At 38.3% G+C, this 13,494-nt stretch overlaps 2 protein-coding genes across 3 annotated transcripts in view; both read left to right on the top strand.

Annotated features, from left to right (window-relative positions):
- Nucleotides 1–9,165, top strand: part of neto1l (neuropilin (NRP) and tolloid (TLL)-like 1, like) — a 188,912-nt gene extending 179,747 nt beyond the window's left edge. Inside the window, exon 11 of one of the 2 annotated variants that reach the window (XM_014157199.3) lies at nt 7,113–9,165. The gene's annotated coding sequence lies outside the window, so the exon portion shown is untranslated. Of the gene's footprint in view, nt 1–5,200; nt 6,252–7,112 lie in introns of those variants that run through there. The other variant, XM_014157198.3, reaches the window with a different exon arrangement.
- Nucleotides 9,166–9,925: 760 nt separating this feature from the next.
- Nucleotides 9,926–12,603, top strand: timm21 (translocase of inner mitochondrial membrane 21). The gene is made up of 6 exons (XM_014157202.3): nt 9,926–10,457; nt 10,668–10,730; nt 10,846–10,943; nt 11,845–11,918; nt 12,065–12,170; nt 12,364–12,603. Exons 1-6 carry the CDS (start codon nt 10,154–10,156, stop codon nt 12,454–12,456), a joined length of 738 nt encoding a protein of 245 aa, XP_014012677.1. The 5' UTR covers nt 9,926–10,153; the 3' UTR covers nt 12,457–12,603.
- Nucleotides 12,604–13,494: the final 891 nt, after the last annotated feature.

The raw sequence follows: 13,494 nt of genomic DNA, 5'->3' as shown, positions 1-13,494 counted from the left end.
ATTTTTTTTTATATGGTTCATTGTTGTCATCAAGATGGTTCCTCTGCTTGCGGCCATCTTGGTTTATGGTGAGTTTTTGTGTGAAATTTGGCTGCTATTTTTTTGCGTGGTTGATTTAAAGCTCATGTATGTGTCCTCTTCTTACCGAGGTCATATCATGAGCAACATTTTATTATTTATTAGCATGGACTTTTCCGGTCATCTTCTGTTGAACCTGTGGAAAATAAGGATGATTCTCACCTTTAACCTGTATTTCTTTTAGCCTCGTAGCACAAACAGATCATAGCTGTATTATTTAACATACAGATATTTAATTAGCACACTTTTAATTAAGCACATTAATAGTTCTACATACACCAATACTAAAGTCACAGTCCTAATTCTAAACAAGTTAGTCACCTGGAATGTTTTCAGACATTACTAAGGTTTATTGAAGTTACACTTACACGGTATTCTGTTGTCTTGACTTGTTGAATGACTGAAATACTGAACATGGCTTTTCGAGCCTACTAGTCCATGAGCCAGACCCCGAAATATGATCTGTACATTCACTTGGGATGATGTGTCTCATAGTGATTTTGTTGAAGATCTCTGTCCCTAGTGTTGGAAAATGTGTAATAGAAGTGCATTAAATCCTGAATCATGTCCAACTTTGTTTGAAAAGTGGTTCTGAAAGGTCATGAAGTTACCTTTTAAATTATATAAAATATACTGTAACCAACTTTGAATGCACCAGCTACAACTATTGTTAAGAAAATCGCAAATATTGTGCCATTGACATTATAATGTTTGAAGCTTAACCATAGAATTCCATGTAATGGGGCAGTTATGTTTTTGAACTATAACATTATGGAAGAGGCTTGTAGATACAGGGCCATCACAGAATCCATGTATTAAGCCCAGAAGCCAATTACCAATACGGCCACCAAACAACACAATTGGGTTTATTTAATAATTTTGCATGACCATACCTACATAAAATATAATTGTAGTATACCCCAAAATATCTTAAAATGTTCATAGTGATGTAGAATACACAGCAAAATTTGCCAGGTGTGCCAGATACAGTACCTTCGGGAAGTATTCAGACCCCTTGACTTTTTCCACATTTTGTTAAGTTACAGCCTTATTCTAAAATTGATTAAACAAAATAAAATCCTCAGCAATCTACACACAATACCCCATAATGACAAAGCAAAAACAGGTTTTTATAAATGTTTGCAAATGTATAAAAAATTACAAAACAGAAATACCTTATTTACATAAGTATTCAGATCATTTGCTATGAGACTTGAAATTGAGCTCAGGTGCATCTTGTTTCCATTGATCATCCTTGAGATGTTTCTACAACTTGATTGGAGTCCACCTGTGGTCAATTCTATTGTTTGGACAGGATTTGGAAAAGCACACACCTGACTATATAAGATCCCACAGTTGGCAGTGCATGTCAGAGCAAAAACCAATCCATGAGGTCCAAGGATTGTGTCGAGGCACATATCCAGGGATCTGGGGTGAAATGTCTGCATCATTGTAGGTCCCTAAGAACACAGTGGCCTCCATCATTCTTAATTGGAAGATGTTTGGAACCACCAAGACTCTTCCTAGAGCTGGCTGCCTGGGCCAAACTAGCAATCGGGGGAGAAAGGCCTTGGTCAGGGAAGTGACCAAGAACCTGATGGTCACTCTGACAGAGCTCTAGAGTTCCTCTGTGGAGAGAGATGGGAGAACCTTCTAGAAGGACCACCATGTCTGCAGCACTCCACCAATCAGGCCTTTATGGTAGAGTGGCCAGATGGAAGCCACTCCTCAGGAAACGGCACATGACAGCCTGCTTGGAGTTTGCCAAAAAATTACCTAACGACTCAGACCGTGAGAAACAATATTGTCTGGACTGATGAAACCAAGATTTAACTTTTTGACCTGAATGCCAAGTGTAACGTCTGGAGTAAACCTTGCACCATCCCTACGGTGAAGCATGGTGGTGGCAGCATCATGCTGTGGATATGTTTTTCAGCGGCAGGGACTGGGAGACTAGTCAGGATCGAGGCAAAGATAAACAGAGCAAAGTACAGAGAGAGATCCTTGAGGAAAACCTGCTCCAGAGCACTCAGGACCTCAGACTGGGGGTGAAGGTTCACCTTCCAACAGGACAATGACCCTAAGCACACAGCCAAGCCAACGCAGGAGTGGCTTCAGGACAAGTCTCTGAATGTCCTTGAGTGGCCCAGCCAGAGCCCGAACTTGAACCCGATCGAACATCTCTGGAGAGACCTGAAAATAGCTGTGCATCAACACTCCCCATCCAACCGGACAGTGCTTGAGAGGATCTGCAGAGAAGAATGGGAGAAACTCCCCAAATACAGGTGTGCAAAGCTTGTAGCGTCATACCCAAGAAGACTTGATGCTGTAATCGCTGCCAAAGGTGCATCAACAAAGTACTGAGTAAAGGGTCTGAATACTTACGTAAATGTGATTTTCAGTTTTTTATCTGTAATAAATTAGCAAAAATGTCTAAAAACCTATTTTTGCCTTGTCATACTGGGATATTTTTTAGATTGATGAGGGGAAAAAACTATTTAATACATTTTACAGTAAGTACGTAACAAAATGTGAAAAAAGTGAAGCAGTCTGAATATTTTCCCGAAGGCACTGTATATAAAGATGTTAATTTATTCACAGAATTGTGATAAGAATGTTCCCAAAAAAGCTTTACGAATCGCTGATTTCTGCAGATGTTATGATCAATAATTGCAATATTTAATCTTCAAAAATGTAAAATGGATATGTACATGTGATGTCATTGATGTGAGCTGATTAAAATGATATACAATGTTATCATATTAATTGTTTTCATAAAACAGAGGACTAGAAATGTGCCACATACAGTACAATGTCAAATTCCATAGAAATGTCAATCTGTTTTCACCTGATGTTGAGAGCAGCAAACCATTACACATAGTTAGTCTAAATGAAGATGCATTCTTACTTTGGGGCTGTAGTACATTGGTCTGTTACTAGAATACTACAAGTAATATAATTGACTTCAACAGGCCCAACATTGGATTTTACTACATTGTAATGGAATGTACGGGGCAGGTTTATAGTCCTCATAATGAAAACTGCTACTAGGATAACATTGTATATCATTTTAATAAGCTCACATCCATGATTATTCACATGTACATATCCATTTTACATGTTTAAAGATCAAATATTACAATTGTTGATGCTATTGTGTTCATAAGTCAGTGATTCTGATAGCTTTTTAGGCACATTCTTACCCCAATTCTGTGAATAATCATTCCTTATCTGGCCCACCTTGCTCATTTGGTTGTGTATTCTAAAACAGTATGAACATTTTAAGATATTTTAGGGCATACTACAATTATACTGAACATAAATATAAACGCAAAATGTAAAGTGTTGGTCCCATGTGTCATTAGCTGAAATAAAAGATCCCAGACGTGTTCCATACACACAAAAAGCTTATTTCTCTCAAATGTTGTGCACAAATTTGTTTGCATCCCTGTTAGTGAGCATTTCTCCTTTGCCAAGATAATCCATTCAGCTGACAAGTGTGGCATATCAAGAAGCTGATTAAACAGCACGATCATTACACAGGTGCACCTTGTGCTCAGGACAATAAAAGCCTGCACTAAAATGTGCAGTTTTGTCACACAACACAATGCCACAGATGTCTCAAGTTTTGAGGGAGTGTATAATTGGCATGCTGACTGCAGGAATGTCCACCAGAGCTGTTGCCAGAGAATTGATGTTTATTTCTCTACCATAACAACAATGTTGTTTTAGAGAATTTATCAGTACGTCCAACCAGCCTCACAAATGCAGACCACGTGTCACCACGCCAGCCGAGGACCTCCACATCCGACTTCTTCACCTGCGGGATTGTCTGAGACCAGCCACTCGCATAGCTGATGAAACTGAGGAGTATTTCTGTCTGTAACAAAGCACGTTTTTTGTGGAAAACTATTTCTGATTGGTTGGGCCTGGCTCCCCAGTGGGTGGGCCTATGCCCTCCTAGACCCACCCATGATTGCGCCCCTGCCCAGTCATGTGAAATCCATAGATTAGGGCCTAATGAATTTATTTCAATTGACTGATTTCCTTATATGAACTGTAACTCAGTAAATTCGTTGGAATTGTTGCATGTTGTGTTTTTATATTTAGGTATGGTAATGAAAACATTTCCAGTAAGACCCCATTGTGTTGTTTGGCGGCCATATTGGACAAAGGCCTTGTACTGTGTCTACAGATCTTTTTAAAAACCTGTTCTAGCTGTGTGTGTGCAATTTGATTCCTCTATCACCAAAGTTAGAATCCCAAAACATAGCTTCCCCATTACATTGAATTCTATGGCTAAGCTTGCAACATTCTAATGTCGATGGCACAATATTGGCGATTTCTTTTAACAATGGTTGTAGCTGGTGCTTTCGAAGTTGATTATATTATATATCATTTGAATGGTAATTTTATGACCTTTCAGAACATCTTGTCAAACAAAGTTTAAAATGTATCATGTTTCTTTTTTAAAGCAATGCATACAGGTAATTCTAATATGTACCCTAGAGGTCTAAGGTCAAAGTTCTGTTGATCTAAACATTCAGAAAATATGTCTGATGAATAGCTGTGAATCTAAGCGTTCCAATGATATATGACTGAAGGGTATAAGTGATATAAGTGAGCAACTTGTTGTATACTGACATTCTTTGGGATAAAATCCCTATGGGAAAAATGAATGGGACGGAGGGATGAAATAAAGAGTTTTAACACAGAGGAAACTACCATTGATGCACTGCTATCACACATTTTCCAACTCTAGGGACATTGACCTTCAAAAAAATCGCTATGAGACTCCCCTGACTCATGGACTGTACTGTTGTCTTCAATTTTAAGTTGCATTAATGTTAAAGCATTTTATTTTATGTCTTTGTTGGGTAACACTTTATTTGGATGTTTCGTCATAATGCCAACATAAGGTTGTCTAGACTATCATTGCGCTTAATGAATGTCACCTTTAAGCCATGACTCCCTCATGTTAGTATTATGCTGGGACATTCAAGTAAACTGTTACCCTAAGTTGTGTCATTCAGTGTAACAAATGCTTAGTCCGGTGAGTGTGTATGTGTGTTTGTGTGTTTGTTTACGCTCTACATTATGTTGCATTGTTTCCATCATATAGACTTCTTGAGAATAGTGCAATCCTGGATCAGTACGAACGGGCTTCAATGAAATATGAAAATACGGACCGGAGATTCACATCAGCATAATGGCGATGGTGATGGTGATGAAGGACTTATGGATATAGAGAATATGAAATATGTAACAAACTGGAAGAAAGTAGCTACAGTGATAAAAACAATTGCCTGTATATAGACTGGCTTAAAATAATTGAAACTTGAATTTAAGTAGGCTTCTAATCAGACCCACTATTGTTACTTCAGATTTTGTAATCTTATTGACTGGACATTAACAAGGTACATTATTATCAAACAAAACATTTTGGATGAATATCTACATTGTGAGATGCAAGTTTGTTGCTCAAATTCATCAAAGGACTATTGTGGTTAGAAAACCTTCCTCAGTTCAATGTTTAGAGCATGTGATTTTGTAGGATTTTTTGCAGCATATTATAAATTATATTTTGCGGTATCAATGCTTGCAATTTTTCAGTTTGAGGAAAGATGTAACATTTATCAGTAATAATTAGGCGATAAGGCCTACTCAGTAACTAACCCCAGTGTAATTACCCCTCTCTGAATAAGAAAAAATTTTCTTTCTATGATAATTGAAAATGCTATGGTATGACTTGTGCATGCTTTTTATATCCATTAAAACATTAACAAACTAACATCTAGATTGAAAGTTAAGTCATCCACTAATACACTACATGCATCTCAATTATAAATAAGTTCACTATAACATAAACAAAGGAAATCTTTCCATAAAAGTATTATGAGTGGTATTAATTGATTGCATGCTAATTCAACTAAATTGAAAGTCAAATGTCAATACAAAACTAAACTTTAACATTTTCATTTTCAAATGTTGATTCCTAAATTTAGTTGATATGTCACACCCTCTCTTTTAGTAGCCTGTAATCTTTGTACTCAGACTTTTTTACTGGGGGTATTTGAAAAGAGGAGACTTTTTAAAGACATAAATAATACTGTTCAGGGCTGATTTTATGAATGCTTTGTAAGAAAATAAACAATAAAGCTTAATAATTTTTATTTTAAGGTTTTATCTAATTATTTTGTCATGTGTTTCACCAGTCCTTATTGTTCCAATGAAATTAAAGGAAATTAATTTGATTGCAAGTAAATAAATATGAATGCAAACATACACACATGCACGCACCCAACACACACACACACACACACACTCTCACAAACGCACCCCATTAAGATACACCGTTTAGCCACACTAGCACTATACTAAATCAAAACATTTTGATCTCCACTCAGATGTAATGTAATTCCAGTCCACTCTCACTTGAACATTATCAGGGAGTTGTTACAGTGTCGACAATAGGATTTATGTTATTGCCTGCATGGTTTGTCTACACTACATCATTGCAACTATGCTGACGCCTTCAATATCCCAACAATAAATCAAGCTTTAGTTTAATTTGATATGCTTGCTCAGTTTTCTCGTTTGCTGTTGTTTATGTTAATGTTGTTGTTGGTTTTTTGTAATGCACTGCGTAAGTTTATGTGTTCAGTTAATGTTATTTGTTCACTTCATTTTGACACAGCTAGTGATACTGTTATTGTATAACTGTAATGTGAACTTAAGAGACCATGTGAATCAATACTGACGCTGTGTAAACACACACAGAGAGAGACTGCAACAATACAGTAATGTCTTAACACATGCACAATATGGGCAACATACTGCAAATAGGCCTACTGTATGTTGTAACGTGTGATTGCTTTAGGGTCACATTTGATTTACGCAGTAATCTGTTCTAATGAAACTTCAGGATGGAGAGACAGAGAGGTAAAGTGACATATCAAACAGTAATAAACTGTTGTTGTAGTTATTGTGGACTAGAGTACACTAAAAATAATGGTGTTTTCATTTCTCTACAGATACTTCAGACAGATTCATCATTCTTCTGCATCTTGCCAAGTTTGACATGGAACTAACATTAATCTCCCTCATGCATCTTGAGAGAACTGTTGCACTTGCGTTGAGCGGCACAACCAATTTAGAGTGTTGTGATAAGGAAAAACAGAAGCTTTTTTGTGTATGCGTTGGTTTATTTTGTTTGGATGACAGGTGAGATGCCCTGTTTGTGTTTCTCAAATGGCTGAGAATGTAAAGCCAACGGACACATATCCTGATACTCAGATACTGGACCGAAACTTTAAAAGAAAAATAAATACCTTTAATGTACATTGTTCATGGACTGAAAATCTGAACCTGTTCTTTGAAACTTGATTAATGATTTTTTTATTTATCAAACATGTAAGGATGTCATTTTGGTGCTGAAATACCATCTGGAAATCCACAGTATGTATCGCTGTTATGTTTCCCTCCGTCCATTATGGCTCAAGTTCTTCCCCGGATGGAGTTTCACACCCAAGAGAATGTTGTGATGTCATGAAGGGCATTAACCTTAGTGTTAATCCACTGGACATGAAAGATCTCTTTGGTGATATGTGAGGACTGAAATGGGACATTGGGATGTAATATGTAGTTTCTATGACAAGTCACAGACCTCTTCAGAGAGTAGCCTAATTAAATTGTTTTTCCAGAGATCCAAATTTTGAGAATTTTCAGTCCGATTTCCAACTAGGATCTCAAACATTGGGAATAGTTGTACCAGTGGCATGTCCATACACACTAGGTTAAGTAAAACAAATGTGTGCTCAATTACTGATCATGAATTAGGCTACTCCCTAACTCCTTGATTATCCCATAGTCTTTCCTTTACAATATTTTATTTCCTGTCATTCAAAATACACCACGTGACCAAAAGTATGTGGACACCTGCTCATCGAACATCTCACTCCAAAATCATGGGCATTAATATGGAGCTGGTCCCGCCTTTGTTGTTATAAAAGCCTCCACTCTTCTGGGAAGGCTTTCCACTAGATGTTGGAACATTGCTGCGGGGACTTGCCACAAGAGCATTAGTGAAGTTGGGAATTGATGTTGGGCGATTAGGCCTGGCTCGCAGTCTGTGTTCCATTTCATCCCAAAGGTGTTCGATGGAGTTGAGGTCAGGGCTCTGTGCTGGCCAGGGAAGTTCTTCCACACCGATCTCGACAAACCATTTCTGTATGGACCTCACAGTGTGCACGGGGGCATTGTCATGCTGAAACAGGAAAGGTCCTTCCCCAAACTGTTGCCACAAAGTTGGAAGCACAGAATCGTCTAGAATTTAATTGTATGCGGTAGCGTTAAGATGTCCCTTCGCTGGAAGGGGCCTGGCCCGAACCATGAAAAACAGCCTCAGACCATTAATCCTCCCCTGAACTTTACTGTTGGCACTATGCATTCAGTCAGGTAGTGTTCTCCTGGCATCTGCCAAACACAGATTAGTCCATTGGACTGCCAGATGGTAAAGCATTTCCACTGCTACAGAATCCAATGGCAGTAAGCTTTACACCACTCCAGTTGTAGCTCGGCATTGCGCTTGGCGATCTTAGGCTTGTCTGCAGCTGCTCCTCCATGGAAACCCATTTCATGAAGCTCCCGGCGAACAGTTATTGTGCTGACGTTGCTTCCAGAGGCAGTTTGGAACTCGGTAGTGAGTGTTGCAACCGAGGACAGATTATTTTTACGTGCTAAGCGCTTCGGCACTTGGAGGTCCCGTTCTGTGAGCTTGTGTGGACTAGCACTTCACAACTGAGCCGTTGTTGCACATAGACGTCACTGTGCTCTTCAGTAAGGCCATTCTACTGCCAACGTTTCCTATGGAGATTGCATGGCTGTGTGCTCGATTTTATACACCTGTCAGCAACGGTTGTAACTGAAATAGCCAAATCCACTCATTTGAAGGGGTGTCCACACACTTTTGTGTATATCGTTGATGTGTATGTTTGAGACCCATCTGTTTGCTGAGATCTCTATACTTTGGTAACACGTTAAAGAAATGCTGGACAGAATGTTTTCAATAAACTGATACTAATCTCATTGAGACTTACTGAGTTTGTATATTGGAAAGTGATATTAATTTGTGCTTGTCCATGAACAACGTCACTTGTCAGGGTACATGTACATGTAATCTGTTTACAATAAAACAAACTGTAATCAGTTACGTTACCAGCAAAAATATTGTAATCAGATGACGGATACTTTTGAAAAACTAGATGATTACTTCTTGGATTATTTTGACATTTAGAAAGGATGTTTGGGGAAATGTTTTATAACACCGTTCTGTTTTTTTCAATGACATTCAATTCAGCATTGAAAAAAGGCGAAAGTTTAAGTTTGCTCCAGCTGAGCGAGTCAGACCACAAGTCAGAGACCACTATGATGACACACCAATGCGTTTGATGGATTCTTTTTGTCTTCTTCTAATGCCTCTTAAGGGAAGTAATCCAAAAGTGAAGTTACTGATTACAATTCTGGACAGGTAAGTAGTAACTGTAACGGATTACATTTAGAAAGTAACCTACCCAAACCTGTCCCTTGTTATAATGTTGTAGCCTAAGTGCTGTAGCTTACCCTACTAGTCTAGAATACGTGAGTATATTGCCAAAGAGAATATATGTTTAAAATATACATGTTTTAAAATCTGTGATATTGCTGTGATGTCTATTTTATCAAAGACAGAATTCTCTTTGATTTCATCCACTGGGACCTGCCATGGACTTAAACTGCCAATGACTCTTCCAAGAAAACTCACTCTCCCACGATTCTTCGCGCTTGTACAGTGACGACGACATGCATGCGCCGGAGGTTCAACAGCAAGCTCCCCAACTCAACGCTGACAGTCTTGCAAGTACTTATTGAAGTATATATTGAATTGTGTTGCAATTAGGTCATTTATATCGTATAATGGTTCGACTTTAGTAACAGTTCATTAATACTGGGAAAGTTTGCGAAATAGGGGCAAGACACAGCGTGCGTTTTTTTTATATCTGAAGTAGCTAGCAAGTCAACGTGAATAGAGGACAACATGGTGTATTCTTTCATACTGAAAGTTGTGAAGCGCAATTTGCATCAATATCAAACACTGTCAACGCAATCCGTTCTGCGAATATGTAAATGCATGCAGAACAATTTGCACCTTCAGAAACCGTCTACTGCTACATCCAGATTCATTTTCTATAGGACTGCAAATCGCTCACCTATTGTGAGCGATATATTTTGTACACGGAGTCGAAGCATTTCTGTCGACACAAGATTGAGGAGTAAAGGAGAAGAGAAGGATGGTGGACAGGTGTCAGTACCGAGGAAAGGACCTTCTACTGCACATAAAGGTAAGCCTGTTGAACACAATGTATTGCTATTCAGTCAGAGCGCATATGGATTTTGCCTTGTTAATCACACTTCTTGCACAGTGAGAATGAAAGAGACTAAACTATTGAAAGTTTTGACATTGGCATAATGGCATCATCCTTTTCTCCAGCTATCAAAGAGTTTAGAACTAGAAGGGTATACCATAATCAGAGTTCTCTCCCTCGCAACAGTAAAGGAAGCTGGCAAAGACTTTACCTACCTCATAGTGGTGCTGATTGGACTTGGAGTAACAGGTGATATATATTTTTTTTTTTCACTTCCAGAATATGATATTGAAAGATCAATTGATGTAATCTGATTAAAAGCCAGTGTTGCCCTAACCTGTTGACACCTCTGTTTTGCTCTCAGGTGGCTTGTTGTATGTGGTGTTCCAGGAGCTGTTCTCCTCCTCCAGCCCCAACAAGGTCTACAGCAAAGCCTTCAACAAAACCAGGTTACACCCAGAGGTGAGATAACAAGCACAGAAACATAACATCAACAAGACACTCTACTCTTAGTCTGCATCTCAGTTGAGTTCAGTTCATTTATGTATTTGCCTTTTGCAGGAATGTGTTTCTCATACGAGAGAACTGAGTTAAGACATTGACCATCTACGTCTCATTGGCTCGTCTCTTTCCCTGCATCTGCACCTCTCTGAAAACACAGGATTGATAAAAACAATGTGATGTCAGGGGTCGCGTTAACACAGGATTCTGCATTTTTCACACAGAAAAGGAAAGATAAAAGGCCGATCTAAAATGCTTCTCATTGTAAATTCTGCTCGGCTTTAGTCAGGGTTCGCTACAAATCATGAATGTTAAAGGACACATTTTGTGCTTCAGGTAAACAATATCTTTGCTCACATCATTGGATCACCAGACAGCACTCTGACTGATGGATGTGTAGTCTACTTTTCTCCTGTACTTTCCTCTGGTGTAGTTTTTCTCTGGTATCAAAGTAAAATCCAAGATTTACTTCAAGCAAAACATTAGGAAATGTAGCTGGCTACATTCTTTCTATGATATATATTATAAATAGATTTATATATTATAAATCATTTTTGCTAAAACAAAATATCTTGCTTTTTCATTGTAAGCTAATTTACTTATGTGTGGCTGCTTGCCAAATAGCGTTTCACGTCTGTCATCTGATGGAAAAAAATTCTGCCAAATATGTTGCGTTAATGCATTTTGTGGGAAGATTGATGCCAAAAAAACACTGTCGACGTTCAATATAAAACACAGGTGAAATGGTTTAAAACACAGATTTTTGATGGTCTGCGTTTAGAAAAGGCTGATTTCTGAAATCTAATTTGACCCCAGGGTGTAAAGCTGATTGTTTTCTTCCTTCCTCTTTGTAAAACCACAGGTGATTGGAGTGTTCGGGGAGCCAATCAAGTGCTTCGGTGAAACATCCCGCCGAGGTAGAAGACAGAAAATCAGGTGAGATCAACGTTTGTTTTTACCATGATGGACTTTCTTTATACACTGTGATAGGAATACAAGATCACTGCATTAAACAGACTGTGATTTACATCAGTGTGATTACTAGCATGTTTATTATGTCATTTTTCCCCCCCCCCCCACAGTCATGTGGAGTACATGAAGGATGGACTGAAGCACATGAGACTGAAGTTCTACATCCAGGGAGAAGAACCAGGCCGGCAGGGAACTGTGCACACAGAATCTAAAGAGGTTAGACATATTCCCTAGCCATATTATTTTATGTGCAATTTATCTGCTTGATTGACATAAACGCTATAGCATTTAGAGACATTATTTTATTGATGTCAGAAACAAGATTCTTCATTAATTAGAGAATAAATATTGGCATAAACGTCTGTTTTTGTTGTGATATAAGGTGAACATGTTTTAACTCTTTCAACAGAACCCTGAAACTGGAAAGTTAGAGTTCCGCTACATCTTTGTGGAAGTAGACACTTACCCCAGGAGAACCATTGTCATTGAGGATAACAGATAAGATGGGGACTGATTCTCTGACCCGGTCTGAAGAGGTGCTGCAGCTGTCTAGCATCACTCAGATTATGTAGGCAATGCATCACTTTGTTGATGAACTTGTTTGTTTCAAAAAGTTTTTCAACAAATGCCAATAAAGTTTTATACAGTCTATCGGTGGTTAAACCCAATAATAATTATTGATGGAACCAAGTTCCTATATCTTCTTGTTTAGTATGAGTTTCAGTGTTCGACACACTTGCACAGATTTGTTGGGTGATTTAGAAAATGGAGTCAAACAATGATTGATGGTAAGCAAAACAGATCACTCTACTGCCATTGCTGACTTTTCTGAGGACAATTTCTTTATTTTTGAGAACTGAGTTAGTGAGGGCGAAGGATGATCTCTTTTTGACGTGGCTGTTCCCTTCTGAATGCCAATGACTGGTGTTTTAAATGAGCAATAATTTGAAGCTATGCCGTTTTAATGCTCCATAGGATAAACGGCTTCTCTAAAGAATGGTTTACTTTTGTTGCGAAATCACGGAAACGTAATGCTGTTAAAGAAAAGCATCTGATGCAGAGATGTTATGTGTATTGACAGTGAAAATGTTCAATGTCTTTGTTCATGAATCTACTACACTGATTTGAGATATGGATAAACGTTAAAGATTTTGAATTAAGACACCTGTATTTTGAGAGCAAATCAACAGAATTGTTTTATGAGTATGTGGAAATAACAAAAAAAAGAATGTGACTTGATTAAACCCCCAATGATAAATGTTCACTGGCCATGCGAAGTTAGACAAATTCTGTCACACTGCAAATGTTCTATCCCACCCTGAACTTATTGGAAATACATTTTAGAAAACATTTGTTGGTACTTATGGAACACAGGAGGTTGGTGGCACCTTAATTTGGGAGAAAGGGCTCATGGTAATGGCAGGAGCGGAATAGGTGGTATGGTATCAACACATGGTTTTCATGTTTGATTCCATTCGCTCCGTTCCAGACATAATGAGCCTTTCGCCCCTCGGCAGCCTCCATTGTTATGGACAGTATA

Source organism: Salmo salar, chromosome 19 (assembly GCF_965601325.2).
Source record: "Salmo salar chromosome 19, fSalSal1, whole genome shotgun sequence".
In the NCBI taxonomy this organism is placed as follows: Eukaryota; Metazoa; Chordata; class Actinopteri; order Salmoniformes; family Salmonidae; genus Salmo; species Salmo salar.
Note: the sequence above shows the minus strand (reverse complement) of the source record. Positions and strands in the feature narration are given on the sequence as shown.

What these genes read in the sequence shown, in the direction of transcription:
- timm21 (XM_014157202.3), top strand. Translation starts at nt 10,154, where the DNA reads ATGGTGTATTCTTTCATACTGAAAGTTGTGAAGCGCAATTTGCATCAA. An exon ending in AAACCAGGTTACACCCAGAG is followed by an intron (nt 10,944 to 11,844) that starts GTGAGATAACAA and finishes GTAAAACCACAG; the next exon opens with GTGATTGGAGTGTTCGGGGA. An exon ending in TGCACACAGAATCTAAAGAG is followed by an intron (nt 12,171 to 12,363) that starts GTTAGACATATT and finishes CTCTTTCAACAG; the next exon opens with AACCCTGAAACTGGAAAGTT.